Source organism: Phyllostomus hastatus, unplaced genomic scaffold (assembly GCF_019186645.2).
Source record: "Phyllostomus hastatus isolate PE091 unplaced genomic scaffold, TTU_PhHast_1.1 phas_contig_58, whole genome shotgun sequence".
NCBI classification, from domain to species: Eukaryota; Metazoa; Chordata; class Mammalia; order Chiroptera; family Phyllostomidae; genus Phyllostomus; species Phyllostomus hastatus.
The window spans coordinates 54,176,046-54,194,241 of record NW_025333916.1 but is presented as its reverse complement, the minus strand read 5'-3'; the positions used below and the strand labels follow the sequence as shown (position 1 = coordinate 54,194,241).

Below are 18,196 nucleotides of genomic sequence, written 5' to 3'. Positions count from 1 at the left end.
ATCCCAAAGGGTTTAGATTCTTTTAAGTTGACAAGTTTGCCTTGAAAATTTTTTTTTCTCTAATCCTCACTTGAGGATATGTTCACTGATGAGAGAGAAACATCAATAGGAGATAGAAACATTAGTGGGTTGCTTCCTGTATGTACCCTGACCAGGGATTGAACCTGCAACCTGTTTGTTTGTTGGTTTATGGGCCAATGCTCCAACCAACTGAGCCATCCAGCCTGGGCCCAGGTTTGCCTTTTTACAGATACTTTCTCAGAGGGAAGAATTCTAATTTTGCCTTGAATTTTCTATGTTATCCCACCAACATCTACCCCACATCCAGAGACACTTTAATTCTCACAGGACGACAGGGCAGGCTACAGCCTCACTCGAACCCCTGGTGTCACACCCGGGGGCTGCAGGTTACGCCCCAGTAGCTCTCCACTGCAGTCCGAGTGGCAGTTGTTTCACTGGCTTGTGTCTCTAGCACCACTCGGGCCCTCACTGAAAAGCCTGCTACCACCGCTGTGGGCGTTTTCTCACACGTGACACTAGAATGAGACTTCACACTCGCATCCCTGGCTTTACAATGAGTAGGAGTAGTTTTTTCAGAATGACTTGCTTCCTCTTGATGCGTTAATCGGCCCAGAGCCAACGCGAGGCCGTAGTCCTCAGGTTTGTCCCAAAGACAGACTTGGGAAAAAGCAGTTCTGCGGAATGGAATCCTAGAAGCAGCACTGGGCTGGGGATCTGACGCATCTGGGTCGGCGTCCCCCACCCCCAACTCGGTCACTGACCAGCATGGGACACTGGCCCACTCCTCTAACCTCTTAGGAGCTTTAGCTTACTGGCCTCTGAAAAACGAAGTGGAGAATGGTGCCTCCACCTCACAGGGTTGTTAAAAGGATCTGAAGAGAGAATGTGAAACAACTGTCAGGGGTAAAGACTGTTCGGATGAAACCCTGGGCAAACTGAGCTCTCCGTAAAGACTAGGACGGGCTCTTACGTGTTTGCTCACCTCTGGCCTCCAGGGGCAGGAGGCCTGTGGACAGGGACCGTGGAGGAAGTCCTGTCAGCCGAGTGACTGGCTCAAGCAGGTGTCCTCCCCAGTCCTGAGCAGACAAGGTGCTCAAAGTGTCCGTGAACTCTGGAGCACTTGACCTACCTTGGGCCTTGGCATTTGCCAAACACCACCACACACCCAGCCTTACACAGGAGCTTTAGGTAAACAATTGAATTTTCCCCTACTACAGAACATTCTTCATAATTCCTTTTGTTTCGAGGAAACAAAAGCTTGGAGTTAGTGTTTCTATCACTAACACTTGATCACTAGCTGGTTCTACATACTCTCAGCTTAAGAAACCATCACCTGGGGGATGAGTCCGTTGAATTACAGCCTTTCAGAAAGAAAGACTACACAATAACTATGTACATCCGGTGTAAGACACATGGCAATCCAGAACTAAAATCTGTATGAAAAATGTGATCGCTGTGGTGGAAGAAGTGTAATAAGTGACACAGGCGAGCTGGAGAACCCCTCAGTCGGGTTGACGCCAAAGCTGCGTGTCGCTCACAGCTCCCACACTCCCTGACGGAACGTTCTGCCCGAATCTTCTGAAGTTTGGCAAACCGGTGGCTTGGCCATCCCTTTATTATCTTCCTGAGAATGAGTTCTGCCCTTTCCATGGTTAAGTCGAAGAGATCTTGATTACTTCTGAAATGAATTAGAAATACGTTTACATTTTCCTCTTGGAAGGTTCTGTCTTTCCACCTCAGTAATGTCGCAGTTTTATTTCAGTGGTGGTTGAGTTTATTTTCTGTAGCTTTGCTGGAAAATAGGGAAAGTGGCAGCTGTTCCTTATGACCTTGAGGTTCATGTGTTTGCTAATGTATTTGCACTTATTGCCCATCTTTCTGTCTGATTCTACTCCTTGTCTCCATGTTTATTGGATTTTACAGATGGTTGATGGCAGAGCTACATGGTTTTAGATGTGAATTTTTACAAGTGAATTAAATAGGGAAAGAGCCATTGTCTTGCTAAGTACAAACAGTCCCCAACTTTTATACATAACCTGTTCCCAGGAACAAAGTCCAATGTGCAAAAGTCAAAACATAGAATTGCGGGTTACAGGGGAGCTTCCGTCCCCAGAAAGCAAAAGCTGAGCAGCAGGAAGGCGGATCGTACACTGAAAACCACTGCATGTATTTTACTCTCGATATAATTTGTTGTGTGTCTGAACTATCACCCTGCCTTGACACCCCTGAGGGTCTCAGATTCAGGGACCCCTAAAGAGGAATGCCAATTGGGTAGAAGCCCTTGGGGCCCCAGGAAGCAGGGACCTCAGACCCCTCCAGCTGAGGGCTGAGGTCCAGACCGGGAGGGCCCCCGTGGTGGCCCCCACCGTTCTCGGTCGTGGTCTGTCCCGCCTTATGCTCTCACATTCTGACCAGCCCGCTGTCCCCAAACAAGCCTTCTCGCCCCACAGCACCGCGCTCCTCTGCGTGCCGTTCTGTCCACCCTGAACGCCCCCCACCCTGTTCTGCCAGCCGAGTGGACATCCATTCACATGATTCAGCTCAAGTCTTGGCTCCTCTGTGCAAGCCTTTCCTGACCTCGTCAGGGAACTTGACCACCTCCTCCTTCGTGCCCTCACTAGGTGATGGACAACTCGTGACCTAAACCCTGTGTTACTTCTACTCATTTATGAGACTTTTCCCTGCCGCTGCATCGGGATTCAGAGCCTGGACCATAACAAGCGCCCAACAAGTGGGAGGAAGGAAGTGGGGGTGGTGGGGTAGGGGGAACAGATGGAACACTGAATTTTGGTGCTGTTCGATGTAAAATTTTTGGAATGTGTTATTTGATCTTAAGGGTTTTAGGAATCTGTTTAGCATAAGGAAGGGAGCGGAAAAGAATTCTTCCTGTACCCTGGCTTAGTGTTTGGCATGCAAGTTGGAGAGCAAGAAAGGGTTCTTAAATCAAAACGGAGTACAAGTCTAGTGATCTCACATACTCACACCACTCCAGGATGTCAGAACCGTTTAGTCATCTATTTATCCTCCTCCTACTACCGATGGAGGAACAGAGCTTAGAGAAGTGGTCGATCCACAGTTATGCAGCCAGCTGGGGTCAGGGTCGTAATTGTGCGTAGCCTCCTGCCCTCCGTACCTCTGACGTTCCTGAATGTCACTGTACTCTTCCGAACGCACTGTGCGCGTTTCATGTGTCAAGAGCGACACAAGGGAGAAATCACTGTGACTTCTGTCTGTCTCTGCCAGTGGCTGCTGTGCACTGAGGGTGTTTTCATTCTGTCTCAGTCTGGTTTGCAGTCTCTGTCTGTTACACACACTGATGCAGCGGCTGGAGAACGAGCAGGCCTGTTCGGTCACAACAGTGGGTGAGCCAGTGTTTCTGCTCTCGTTAGCCTGGCCCTGTTCTCAGCCCGGTCCACAGGTTTGGAAACGTGAATACAAGTTACCCTCCTGTAGGGCAATAAGAAAATGAATATAACAATTGGCCTTCGGCACACAAAGGTAGAAGAGTGTCAGGAGTGGAGTGATTTAATATCCTGCCCCCGCCCTCGTGCTGACTGCATCAGACTTTTTGAAAGTGGAATAGAAAGGTCGTAGCTTTACTGAGTGTCTTCCCTTATTACTGAGTTCGGCATATCAACGCATTTCGTTTTTCATTGAATGGGAATCCCTTCTTTACAAAAGGGTGATGCTATTTTGAAAATTCAATGGAAGCATGCCAGATTATAGAAAATAAGAAACTAAAACCCCCTTTTATACTTAGGTCTCATAAAATATCCTTTTCCTAGCAATGAGCTTTCTTGTTTGAACCATGTGCTATTTCCCAGAAGTCTGTTTGGTCACACAAATGGCTGCTTTGTATGGAAATTATTAGCCTGCTTCCTCATTTCCTTTGTGGCTGATTTTAATTTGGCAGTTATTTTCTTTCTCTGTGTGCTTAGAGCATGGCAAGAAGACGAAGTCCCTAATTGGTTTGGCCAGGGGGGCGGGGGAGCTGTCTTTTAAGTGCTGCTTCCTTCTGAGAGGCTACCCACGATGGTCATGGGAGCATTAGAGCATCAGTCTGCCCCCTATCGCCCAGGCCCACACCTGTCCTTGCGGCAGCCCAACGCCTGAAGCCAGGTGGTTTGCTGCAGTCTTGCCTGGTGGCAGAAGAAGAGGGGGTGGCGTCTTGGGATCTGCCTCTACTGAAAGGTTACGAGGCATTTTTTTTCCCAACTGCAACCCTACAGCTATGACTAGTCCACCACGGCCAGAAGGAGAGCGTGATGTTTCACTCAGTAGAGAGGAGGCCCGTGAAATCGTCCCTTGCAGCCATGGACACATGATTGGGAGGGCTGCATTTTCTCGTCCAAGAATGCAGTGAAGTGATGGCTGAAAGGGTTAAGAGAGCAAGGAAAGGGGTCCTGCATCTCTGTGGTAATCACAGACCTCTGCAGCCCGAGGACAGCCCCCACTGCGCTTTCCTCGGAGTTCATGCCTCGTTCAGGAGGTTTGCGTGAGGTTTGCACGGACCCTTTCTGCCGTGCCTGGCACTGTGCTAAGTGCTCGGGACACGTTGGTGACTGGGGCAGGTGGGGTGCCACCTTCATGGCAGTGAGAGTCTAGTAGAAGGATGGACACAGTAAATCAATTTGTTCTCGAGTTTCCTGTCCCTGTGACAGAAGCTGGAAGGAGCTGAGGGAAATAAGAGGGAGAGCTGCCTCAGGGGTTCAAGGTGTTCAAGGAAGGCTTCTCTGGCCGGGGGCGGGGTGGGGGGTGCACATCTGGGGGGGTGCGAGATACTGAAGCCCAGGCCTAAGGGGAGAGCAGTGGCTGGTGGGTAATGTGAAGGAGGGACATTCAGGACATAACGCAGAAGCACAGGGGTCCGCCTGCACCTCACCCGCCCCAGGCCCCCATCCGCGTGCAGGCAGTGCGCAGACAGGCCGGGCCGGGCCGGGCCGGGCCGGGCCGGGCCAGGCCAGGAGATGAGGATGCCGCCACCGGACAAGCCCAAGGGCCCCGGCGGGTAGTAACATTCTGAACAGACTGGAGACTGAGCCGTAGAGGCTCACGTGATGATCAGACAAAACTTAACTGGGTGGGGGATGAAGTCACTTCCAAAGTCGAAGAGGTTGGACAGCTAAGAGGAGAAGTTGTCCGGAATAGGCCACACGAACTTTGATTGTAGGGGACCGTGTTTGCTGTGACCTGACGAACTTAGCAGCCTGCTGGGCCACGCCCCTCACCGAGACAGACCAGAGCAAAGGGGCTGCTCCCCAGAGGCGGGCACCTGGGAAGAGGGGGACTGGGGCGGGCAGGGCCTCCGTCACAGCTTCCGGGGAACATGGGCTGGGAAAACTCTGTGATGGCACCTGGGTGAGGAAGGATGGGGTTGGGGGTCAGGGCAGGGTTTGCTCAGTCTGGTGAGTCAAACCCCTGAGCCGTTACTCAATTTGTGTTTCTCAGTAGACCCTTCACTTGAGAAAGCGTAGCCCCATCTTGCGTTCAGAGTCACAGAGAGGCAGGGTTGTGGGAAGATTCGGAGCGGGGCGTGGATGTGGCTTGGCAGAGAGGTCCCCTTGTGGGCAGTGTGGTCACCTGGAAGGAATACAGACACCAGAGGGAGCCGCTGCCCAGTGAGACAGACCCTGTGCCAGCAGGGGCCCCAGCCCCAGGGGTGTCTGCAGCCTTCAGCATAGCCCCGGGAGGTAGCAGCTGTGACCCCACTTTACTGACAAGACACCTGAGGCTCAGTATGTGTCTGTGACTTGCCCACGTGCGCGTGACCAGTGAGTGAGGAACAGGACATCCTCCCGGTTCCATCAGACAGCCGACCCCCACCCTCCCACGCCTGCGTTTTTGACTCGGGAGCCTGGTCTCTCGGAGCAGCCTGAGTGGCCCCTTCTCTGCAGCATGTGAGGGAGATCACCTCCCTTGACAGAGCTGAGCCTCTTCGTGACTGCAAGTCACAGGGCTTCGTGGAATGCCCCGGGACTCAGGACTCCCCTTTCCTCTCGCTCCCCACCCCCACAGTGCTCCAGGAACTGCAGCGGCGGCTTCCAGGTCCGGGAGGTGCAGTGCGAGGACAGCCGGGACCACCGGAGCCTGAGGCCCTTCCACTGCCAGTCCCTGGCTGGCCTTCCTCCCCCGCTGAGCAAGAGCTGTAATCCGGAGCCCTGCGAGGACTGGCGGGTGGAGCCCTGGAGCCAGGTACAGCCCGCAGTGCGCCGTCCTCACAGCCAGGCCAGCGTGCGTGCATGTCTGTGTGTCACCAGGCGCGTCAGGGGAGACCTGGCCTGTGTCCTGCCCTCCACTCAGGGACCCAACACAGTGAGGGAAAGACTGACCCCCTCAACAACTTGAAGCCTGTGTCCTGTGGTTTTCACTGAGATGAGTCAGCATTTTCATGAGAACTGAGTCTCCCCCGGGGAGGTGCAGGGGAGCTGGGGTCCCTGCCGGGGAGATGGCCATGGACCACTTGGATGAGAGCGGTTCACATCAGGGCCCCGCGTGCCTCTCCCGGGCTTCGTGATCCAGCTGTGGAAACAGCCAGATCCTCTCCACACTCAGTCTAGCACGGGTTCCGCCCCTCAGACACCCAGACCATTGCACAAATAAAAAGCGTGTGTGCATGTGTCTGTTTGTTCGGGCCTGCGTCCTCTGTTTTGTGAGGGCCCAGAGCCGGCTGGGTCTTGGTCCTACTCCAACACGTGAAAACAAGGGCACCCTTCTTTGGTGAAGTATGTTGATCTAACTTGCCAATAGGCAGATGTCTCTGTAGATACAAAACACTGGTCCCAAACACATCCGTGCAGGGTGGGAAAGGAGAACAGAAGAACATCCAGCGTGTTTTGAGAGTGTCCGTGAGCTGGGCATTTTACCTGCAGCACCTGGTTTAACTCGCACAGCAGCCTGGATCGGAGGCTCGCTAATTCCATGTCGTGGTGCAGACTGAGACCCACGCGCGCTCACGCAGCTAGAAAGTATAAACCAGTGGGGTGCCAGTTCAGGCCTAAGGCAGCTTCTGGTGCCTGTGCCCTTTCTGCTGCAGACCTCAGCCCAGAGGGCACTGAGCACAAAGAGTGGGCTGAGGAAAAAGAGCAAAGGAAGAACACTTTTGGAGGAAGCTACCATGGGCCAGGGAGGGGAAGACAGAGAGGCACAACTGTAGGATGCGGAGTTCGGGTCACACCGTGGAAGACCGAGTCCCCCAAAGCTACTGACTTGTCTACTGGGTCACACAGTCACACCAATTTCTCAGCCTCTGGGCCAATGCCTGGTGTTTTGTGGGGCAGCAGCCACCCCTGCCCCCTCTTCCTCCTCCTCCCTGCCCAGCTCTGGAGAACAGGAGGTGCCTGCCAGCCCACGCTCTGGGCTCAGGCCTCCGAGCACTCGTGTTCGCTGAGCCTGGCGATGGTTTCCAGAGCCCTGGAGTCTGCAGAGGAGCTCTGACTGCCCCGTCAGAGAACTGGCATTTGTGGGTTCTCAAAGCTGAGCAGTTACAGTTATGAAAAAGAGGTATCCTTCATACTGCTCAGCAGCTCCTGCGAGCCCCAGTCCCGAGCCTGCTCCCAGAACACTGTTCCTGGAAGGCCTCCCACCACCCTCCCGTGTAAACTTCTCTGTTCTGAGCAAACCACAAGGTTGGAAATCTTCCCTCTGAGGCTCTGAGCAGTGGAGACGGGAACTGCAAAAGCTGGTTGGGTATATCCTGGGGCGCTGCTGGGGCGCTAACATGTTGAGGGGCTGTCCCTGAGCCACCACGATGCTGCTCTGTCTGCACACCGTGTCTCACGCCCCATGCGGAGGCCCTGGGCCCCTGCAGTGAATGCAGCCAGCCCAGGCTGCTGGTGAAAGATACCTCTCAGCTGCGGGAATGTCTGCTCTCCAGCGGGTCTCAAATTCTCACGCCTCAGAATCACCTGGAGGGTTTGTTACTGCTCAGGTGTCTGGACCCCACCCCTAGAGTCTCCTACTCAGGGGCCTGGGGTGGGGCTTTAAATTTTGTATTTCTAACAAGTATCCAGAAGCTGCTGCAGCTGCTGGTCTGGGGACCACTCTTCCAAGACCCCTGGTCTATATCTTCTTCATCCCTTTTTCCTGGAGGGGGCTCACCAGGGGGTCCCAAATCTATATGCACACGTGTAGGTGTACACAAGGGCCCCAAAAGTGGGTTCCCTCTCCTCTCCTTATATAATTAAAAACAGAGTGAATAAATGGGAAAAAAGTCCAGTTGACTCTCAAGGTTGGAATGTTGTGAAAGCAACAGGTTAGTTTTTTTATTGAGCATAAAGGGTTATTTGTGCATCATTTCCACTTTCTGTGGTACCTGATGTGATGGGCAAGGTGTTGACAACATATTTGTTTTGTGGTGGTGGTTGTCACCGTGCCCTAATGAAGATTTTTCAAAGTGCTGAGCTTTTTCGAAGTACTCAACGTGCTTTTCAAAGACTTTTGGTGCATTATTTAACTTCCTCCTAGAAACTTCAGGAAGATGAGACAATATATCCTAAACATTATTTTAGTGAGCAAAAACCTGGCACATTTTAGCTCTGCGTCCCTTCGGGAACCCAACTCGTCATTTCAGATTGATTTTGTGGGCTTTGCAGCCAGGGCACCGGAACCCCGGGCAAACCTTCCCGTTTCCCCACTGGGAATGCAGACGATTTAATTCTCAGCTTCCTGTGGTGGGAAAGGAAGACCGAGTCCCATTTTAACAGGGAACAAACAAAAATCGTGTTGCAAATGTTCACGCTCCCCATTTCAGCTGTCCAAGCTGATCGCAATAAAGTCTGCATTTTACACTTCGGTCTCTAGACACTGGTGCCAGAAGGCAAAACTCAGATGACAACGTCCATTCTGGGATGATGACTCATTTAGGTTTTTGACCAGAATTCCTTCTGTTTGACCTACTATTTGCCGTTGAACTGTTTGGCATCTTCTGCTCCTTGCTCCTGCCCCTGCCCTCAGAATGCCCGTTGTCAATCTCCCTCCTCTTCATTTCCGTTTCCCCGCTGCTGTCCGAGAGGCTGAGTGGCCATTGTCAGGGGCCGTGACAGCTGCCGCAGGGTCCAGGGCAGATGCCAAAGCCCGTAGTGACACTGGGCACCACAGACGCGATGGTGGCTGCAGACGTCACCCTGTGATTCCTACCTAACCTCACCCCCGCCCTGTGCCAGTGCTCCAGGTCCTGCGGAGGCGGAGTGCAGGAGAGGGCAGTGGCCTGTCCGAGGGGCCCCTGTGATCCGGCGAAGAGGCCCGTGTCCACCGCAGCCTGCAACGGGCACCCCTGCTGCCGCTGGGCCACTGGGACCTGGGACCGGGTAAGAGTCAGCTGTGTGCTCTTCAGCTTAGTCTTTTAAAAAAGCATTTGCTTCCTTTTGGTTTCAGAAGCAATGTGTGTATGTGCATTGGAAGTGTTCAGTGGGTCCATGGACTCACCGTGTGTTTCTGTCTGTTCTGGTTCCGGTTTTCTTCCGTGTCTGACAGGCCTCTGAGTCTGCCCAAGTTCACTCCTAGCTGACATGGTGGTGGTCAGTGTCCACTGTCTTGGGTTCAGAAGAGAAAAAGATCAAAGACTTTCCAAAGATAACAGATGGAATACCAGTATTTTCCCAGAGCTGCAAAGCCTAAGGAAGGGCACTTTGCGGCCCGAACACCCTAGAGCCTCTGACTTTTCGTAGAGCAAGTGGGAATCGCAGGTGCCCTCACGTTGGAGGCCACGCCTGACTTAGTGAGCCCAGGTCTCTCGGCATCCACAGGTTAACTGGACAGGCCAACAGCCAGTTTGATGGAGAGCAGGTACAAAATTAAATTTTAAATGAGAAAGATTTATTATTATTCAGAATTTACTTATTGTATAAATAAAATAACCAGTTTATTAATTATTAAACTTAATAAAATTATTACAGTTAATAAAAATTCTTGCATGACAGATTCAGCCATCACTATAATTTGCCTTATCCTGGATACTCTAGAAAATCAAAACTTGAGGCAAAATTGATCACTTTATTAGGAAATACAACACTAGGGAAGCAGTTGTGATTAAAAAAGGGGGGGTGGGGAGGAGGCAGGGAAGACAGGGTCAGACGTGTGACGGTGCATTACCAACCTGACTGTTTTTGATAGCAGGGGAAGTTGATTACTCATTGTAGAAAGGTCTCATGTCAATAAAAGTTGCATAAACCACTGCCTCCTGGGGCGGTTTGTCCAGGGGCAGGAGGAGAGGAGAAGTCTGCTGGCTTCTGTCTCCCAGCACTGGCCACCCCCCAGATGGCTAGCGCCCTCCATCATCAGGGGTTAGTCACGTGTGGGCGGGTGGTACCGTTCTCAGGTCTCACTGGCAACAAGAAAGCCCAGTCGGGAGGTGAGAGGCACGCCACTTGGGCACGAGGTACAGGCCAATGGGCTGTGCGTCCATGAAGCTGGTTACCTTCTCAGCTGGGGAAGGTCAAGGGCCCAGCTGGGGAGGGGGGAGTCCAGAGGCCCCAATATATGGATCCCCTCAACTATAAATACTTTTGAAAGTAACTCATTCTTATGTAAGTGTATTTTGAGTGTTATAATTATAACAAAGACCATTGCAGTATTTTGCCAGATGTTGTGCCCCCAGATATTTAGGGGCCGCCGTGTTCTTCTTAGCACTTTTCATTGTTCATAGCTGTATAGGTGCCCTGCACGCCCATGAATAGTTCAAATGCTGGCATGTGCTATGTTTTCTTTTGGCTTTTACTGTGTTATTTTCATTGGTCATTCTCATATATGTGGGCTTTTTTACCTGGAACATATTATTTTTCTTTTTTTATTAAATGTGTTGGAGTAACATTGGTTAAGAACCTTATATGAATTCAGGGGTACAGTTTTATAACATGACATCTGTACAGTCTATCGTGGGCTCCCCACCCAAAGTGCAGTCTCCTTCCATCACCGTGTGCTGGACGCCTTGACCCTCTTCATCTGTCCGCCGCCCCCTCTCCCTCTGGTGACCTCTGCTGTCTGTACCTACAGTTTGTTTTCTTGTTTGTTACTTTCTGTTTATATCTGCACCTAAATGAACTCATACAGTCCCTGTCCTTTCCCATGTAACTAACTCAGCGTATCCTTAAGCTCCATCCACGTTGTTGCGAATGGCAGTATTCCATTTTACTTTGGCTGCATAGTGCTCCACTGTATGAGCGCACCACATCTTCTGGACCCAGGCCTCCGTCGAAGGACACTCAGGTTGCTTCCACGTCTTGGGTATTGTGAATAGTTCTGCAATGAACATGGGTACATGTATCTTTATGATAAGTATTTTCAGACTTTCTAGATAGATAGCAAGAAGAGGGACTGCTAAGTCCTATGGGAGCTCTATTATTAATTTCTTGAGGAACCGCCATACTGTTTTCCATGGAGGTTTACATTTGCAGCAGCAGTGCACCCGGGGTCCCTTTCCTCCTCGTCCTTTCCAACGCTTGTCTTCCTGATAGCAGCCACTCTAACAGGTGTGAGGTGGTATCTCACTGTGATTTCATTTTCATTTCCCTTATAACTAGTGGTGTTCAGCATCTTTCCATCTACCTGTTGGCCACCTGTATGTATTCCTTGGATAAGTGTCTATTCAGGTCCTCTGCCCATTTTTAACCAGATTGGTTTTTGTTGCGTTATATCAGTTCTTTATATATTTTGGATATTAGCCCTTTATTGGAAGTGTCATTTCCAAATATCTTCTCCAATTTGGATGTTTTTTGCTTTGTTAATGGTTTCTTCTGCTGTGCAGAAGCTTTTTAGTTTTGACATAATTCCAGTCATTTATTTTGCTTTTACTTGCCCTTGCCTTTAGGGTTGAGTTCACAAAAACCCCTAGAGATCAAGGTCCATGAGTTTAGTTTGTATGTTTTCTTTAGTGTATTTTATTGGTTCAAGTCTTGAATGCATTTTGAGTTAACTGTTGTGTGCCGTGTCAGATAGCAGTCCCGTTCCTTTCTTTTGCGTGTAACTTTCTAGTTTTCCCAGCACCATTTATTGAAGAGACCTTGCTTTCCCCACGGTGCGTCTTTGGCTCCTTTGTCAGAAATTAGTTGCCTGTGTAAGTGTAAGTTTTTATTACTGAGCTCTCAATTCCGTTCCATCAGTCTATGTGTCCGTCTGTCAGCACCAGACTGTTTTCATTACTGTAGCTTGGTAGTAGCGTTTAAAATCAGAGAATGTGCAACCTCTGGCTTTGTTCTTTTTTTCTCAGGATTGTTTTGACTATTGGGGGTCTTTTGTGGCTCCATACACATTTGAGAGTTCTTGTTTTATTTCTGTGAAAAATCCCATTGGGATTTTGATAGTGATTTTATTAAATCTTTATGTTGCTTTAGGTAATATGGCAGTTTTAGCCATATTAATCCTTCCAATCAATGAGCACGGGATATTTTTCCATTTTTCACAGTCTTATTTAATTTAACAGTGTCATAGTTTTCAATGTACAGTTCCTTCACCTCCTTTATTAACGTTATTCCTAGGTATTTTAGTCTTTTTTACAATTATAAATGGGATTGCTTTCATTTGTCTTTCTGATATTTTGTTGTTAGTATATAGCAACACAAGTTTTTGTATATTGACTTTGCTTCCTGCAACTTGACTGTATTTGCTCATTGTTTCTAATAAGGTTTTTTTTTTTTCTGGTGGAGACTTTAGGGTTTTCTATATATAGAATTATGCCATCTGCACATAGCAACAGTTTTACTTTTTTTAAGATTTTATTTATTTATTTTTAGAGAGGGAAGGGAGGGAGAAAGAGAGAGAGAGAGAGAGAGAGAAACATCAATGTGCTATTGCTGGGGGTCATGGCCTGCAACCCAGGCATGTGCCCTGACTGGGAATCGAACCTGTGACACTGGTTCGCAGCCCGTGCTCAATCCACTGAGCTACGCCAGCCAGGGCTACTTCTTCATTCCCAGTTTGAATGCCTTTATTTCTCTTTCTGGCCTAAGTTCTCTAGCTAGGACTTCCAGTGCTATGTTGAATAGCTGTTGAGAGCAGCATCCTTGTCTTCTTTCTGATCTTAGAGGAAAAGCTTTCAGTTTTACACCATCTAGGATGATTTTAGCTGAGGGCCTGTCATATATAGTCTTTACTCTGTTGAGGTACTTTTCTTTAATGTCCATGTTATTGAGCATTTTTACCTGAAGTGGATATTGTGTCTTGTCAAATGCTTTCTATGCATCTATTGATATGATCATGTGATTAGTATCTTTGTTTTGTTAACATGGTATATCACACTGATTTGTGCATGTTGAGCCATTCTTGCATTTGTGGAGTGAACACCCCTTGATCATGATATGTGAGTCTTTTAATGTGCTGTTGTATTTGATTTGCTAGTATTTTGTTTAGGATTTTGTATCTGTGTTTATCAGAGATACTGGCTACCGGTAATTTTCTTTTTTTGTGTGTTGTCTTTGCCTGGTTTCGGTACCAGGATAATGTTGGCCTTGAAAATTGAGTTGTAAGTATTCCCTCTTTTTCAAAATTTTGGGAGAGGTTAATAGGGATTGGTATTGAACTTTCTTTGGATGTTTGTTAGAATTCACCAGTGAAGCCATCTGGTCCTAGACTTCAGGGGTTATTTTTGGAGGTCTTTACTATTCTAATTTCTTTACTAGTGATCAGTCTTTATAGGTTTTCAGCTTCTTCATTATTCACTCTAAGAAGGTTGTATATTTCTAAGAATTTGTCCTTTTCTTCTATATCCTCAAATCTGGTAGAATAAAGCTCTTTATAGTTTTCTTGTATAAACCTTTGTACTCCTGTGGTGTCCTTTCTAATTTTTCTTTCATTTCTGATTTTATTTGAGTGTTCTCTCTCTCCTCTCCTTAGTGTGCCTAGCCAGAGGTTGTCAGTTTAATTATTTCAAAGAACCAGCTGTTGTTTCACTAATTTTTTTCTATTTTTTTTTTTGCTGCCTATTTCATTTCTTTCCACTCTGCCTTTTCTGATTTCCTTTCTTCTGCTGACTTGGGGCTTCATTAGTTCTTCTTTTTGCAGTTCCTTAGGTGTGATGTTGGATTGTTTACTTGGATTTTTCTTGTTTCTTGAGGCAGGCCTGTAATGTTCTTAACTTTCCTCTTAGTACCCCTTTCGCTGTATCCAAAAAACTGTGGTGTGTTGTATTTATATTTTCATTTGTGTCTATGAATCTTCTGATCTCTTATCTCTTTGACAAAATAGTTGTTCAGCAGCATGTTGTTTGATCTCCATATATGTGTGGTTTTTTTCCAGCTTTATTCTTGGAGTTAATTTCTAGTTTCATATAGTTGTGGTTGGAAACTATGCTTGGTATGATTTGGGTCTATCACGTTTTCCAGAATTTGCCATTCGGCAGTTTCTTTGTTGGCCTATCAGTCAATGAGGATTTATTGAATACCAGGTCATGTTTAATATTTATCCAATTGCCATGCAGGACAATAAAAGAGGAACTAGTTTCTGCCCTCTGGGAGGTTTTGGTTGTATAAGAAATATGATGCTAAAAGTAATAAAACTTGAAATAGAATGCAAATCACAAGAGTATATGTGGTTCCCAGTAGCCAAAAGGTGGGAGCAACCCACGTGTCCATCAATGGATGGATAAACAAATGTGGTGCACACATACGATGGAATAGATTCCACCTTAAAGATGAAATTCTGGCACATATTATAACGTGGACAAACCTTGAAGACTATTACGCCTGTTGAAGTAAATGAGTCACAAAAGGACAAATATTGCATGACTCCACTTATGTGAAGTACCTGCAGCCGTCAGATTCGTAGAGACAAAAAAATAGGACAGTGCTTTCCAGAGCCTGGGGGCAGGGCCAGGCAGGTGGGAGAGGAGACATTATTATTTAATGGGCACAGGGTTCCCGTCTGTGAAGATGAACACAGTCTAGAGGTGGATGGTGGTGATGATTGCAGAGCAACACAAATGTGCTGAAGGCACTGAACTATATACCTTAACATGGTTCAATGGTAAATTTTATGTTTTATGCATTTTACCACAATACACAGAATTTTTAAATGCACACACATGGTACCTTGGGACACATGTTCCTGCATCTCCAGGCATCATCTTGTCCGAGCTGCCTCCACAGGCCAGCTGCGTGCGGGCGGCCACATCGTGACCCGACCGTGGGACCTTGCCTGTTGGAATGGCTGGAGACCACACGGCCCCACTAGGTCCATCCAGATTTCCTCTCCCTTCCACCAGCGTTCGCCTCCCCCGCTCCCCTTTTTATCCTGCTCTTGGCTTTCTTTGGGGCTCTGTTCCCTTTCCTCACATCTGCTGTCCAGCCCCAGAGCAAAACCAGTTCAGAGAAACTGCATTACTGAAGCAGCGGGGTCCAGATAGGAATTTTTTTTCCCCATTTTACTTGTCACTGAACCTCTGTACACATTCTACAGAGAGCCCAACAGTAAATTAAACAAATTGAGTCCACACAAGCTATAGCACAGGCTCTTCCTAAATCCACATCTCCAAATGATTAGAGCCTTTATTCTGGGACTCCAGCAAGGATTCTGATCATGGAGACGTTTCCCTACTTGACCACAGTGGGCGAGGGGCGTTCTGCTGGAGTTCCGGGCTGCGTCTGGGGAAGAGCTCTGACCTTCTCCGTGCGCCCCTCTCTTCCAGTGCTCTGCTTCCTGCGGAGGTGGCTTTCAGAAGAGGACGGTCCGCTGTGTTTCCTCGGAGGACGATAAAACCGAAGATCAGGACCAATGCCTGTGCGATCACAAACCCAGACCTCCCGAATCCCAGAAATGCAACCAGCAGGCCTGCAGGAAGAGGGCTGGTGAGTGAACGGCTCTGCTCAGGGGCGAGGGGAGCTTTTCACAAATAAGGGGTCCCACGTGGTGTGATTTCTGGGTTGTTTTTAGTCAGTCCCCTTTACTGAGCCGGGAGTCTTAATGCAAAGGGCCAGCCAGCCAGTGTCCCTGGGAGGAAGTGGCCTGATCTGGTGAGGCTTGACTCTAATGCTCCGAGTTTTCTGAAAGCGTGCTGATGTCATCGCACACAGGTGAGAATCACTTCTCAAAGCCTTTTCAGAGGCCCTCCCGCCCTTCTCAGAAACCCAGTCAAGTACTCAATGGCCCTTGGTGTCAGTCTAGCACTGTTTTCAGTTCCACAGAAACAGACTCTGAGAAGCAAATGTGTGTGCAAGGGGCTCATTAAGAAAACCATTAGAAAACCATTAAGGGAGTGGGGGAAGCAAGACAGAAGGGAGAGCAAGCACAGCCCGGCTGCCATCTCGGGCACAGTCCAGGCTTCAGCCTGGCCCCCCAGGGGAGCTCCAGGGTGTATGTAAGTGATGTCCCAGCTGTCTGCTCCTGAAGCCAGGGAGCTGGACCGTCATGCTCTTCAGGCCTTGGCCAATGGGTACCCAGGGGAAGTGACTTTGCAGGCCTTAAGGCTCTTTGTGTGCAGAGACAGAACAGCTTCAGTGGGCTGTGGGGAGTCCTCTGAAAGGCCAGAGTCTCTGGGTGTTGGAGGCTAAAGATGGGGACACTGGGACTTAATGTGGGGGTGAGAGGACACAGAAGTAGACCAAAAACTCCAAGGAGGGAGATCTGAATGGTGGAACATGACTGTTGTGTACTATTACAGTCAGCATTCACTTTCTAAAAGCATCCCTATCCCAAATGCTACATGGTTACCTTTGTCATTGGAAGTGCACTTAGATGCGGCCTGGAGAGGTTATGTGGCATGTTTGCGATGACACGGCGGGGTGATGGCTGACCCAGAATGCCGAGTCGGGTCTCCTTCCCACTCTTCACGTGCCGTAGCTCCTCAGAGGTGGAAAGAATCCAGCGTCGGAATCACAGAGCAAGGGTTTGCGTCCCATGGAAGCCCCTTTCTGTCCATGTGACCTTGGCAAGTTATTTTGCTTTCTGAAGGACCTGTACACTGAAAACTATAAGACATTGAAAGAAATCAAAGAAGATACAAAGAAATGGAAAGATACTTAATGCTCTTGGATTTGTAGAATTAATACTGTTAAAAATGTTCATAATACCCTGAGCAATATTCAGAGTTAATGTAATCCCTATCAAAAATCCTAGTGGCATTTTTCACAGAAATAAAAGCAAAAAATTCTCAAATATTTACGGAACCACAAAAACCCTGTGTAGTCAAAGATATCCTCAGAAAAAAAAAGGAACAAGGCCAGAGGTGTCGTATGCCTTAACTTCAAACTATACTACAAAGCTGCAGTAATCAAAACAGCTTGGTACTGATAGAAAACACACACACACACACAAGCTAATGGAATAGAATTGAGAGCCCTGAAATAAACCCATGCATATATGGGCATATATGGGCAACTAATATTCAACAGAGGAACTAAAATCATGCAGTGGATAAAGGAAAGTCTCTCAGTAAATGGTGCTGGGAAAGCTGGAAACTGACATGCAAAAGAATAAAATTTGACTTCTACCTGACACCATACACAAAAATTAATTCCAAATGTACTAAAGACTTGAATGTAAGATCTAATCAAATAACATATGTAGAAGAAAACATAGGCACTAAACTTATGGACCTTAATATCAGGGGATTTTTGTGAACTTGACCTCAAAGGCAAGGGAAGTAAAAGCAAAAATAAATGAATGGGACTATATCAAACTGAAAAGCTTCTGTACCACAGAAGAAACCATCAACAAAACAAAGAAGCAACCAAACAAATGGGAGAAGATGTTTGGCAATGATACTTCCAATAAGACACAACTTACACCCTGGAGCTCCCCTGTGGGAGCTGAAGCCGGGGCTGTGCCCGAGATGGCAGCCTGGCTCTGCTTGCCATCTCTTCCATCTTGCTTCCCCCATTCCCTTAATGGTCTTCTCAGGAGCTTTTTTCTTAATGAGTCCCTTGCAAATTTGTATTTGCACTTCAGAGCCTATTGCTGCAGACCCTAAGATAACAGTGCTAGATCAATAGATCCAAAATATATAAAGAACTCATACAACTCAGCAACCAAAAAAAACAATCCAGTTAAAAATGTGCAGAAGACGTAAATGGAAACTTACCCAAGGAAGACATACAGATGGCCAACAGACATGTGAACAGATGTTCGACATCACTAGCTGTAAGGGAAATGAAATTTAAAACCACATTGAGATACAACCTCATATTTGTTAGAATGGCAGACAGGAAATAAGTGTTGGGAAAAATGTGGAAAAGTGGAACCTCATACACAC

At 48.0% G+C, this 18,196-nt stretch overlaps 1 protein-coding gene across 1 annotated transcript in view; it reads left to right on the top strand.

The window, feature by feature from the left end:
* Positions 1-18,196, top strand: part of ADAMTS12 (ADAM metallopeptidase with thrombospondin type 1 motif 12) — a 206,474-nt gene that overhangs the window by 178,518 nt on the left and 9,760 nt on the right. Inside the window, exons 21-23 of the mRNA XM_045848252.1 lie at positions 6,037-6,213; positions 9,183-9,326; positions 15,635-15,794. Coding sequence (XP_045704208.1) covers positions 6,037-6,213; positions 9,183-9,326; positions 15,635-15,794 — 481 coding nt within the window. The remainder of the gene's footprint in view (positions 1-6,036; positions 6,214-9,182; positions 9,327-15,634; positions 15,795-18,196) is intronic.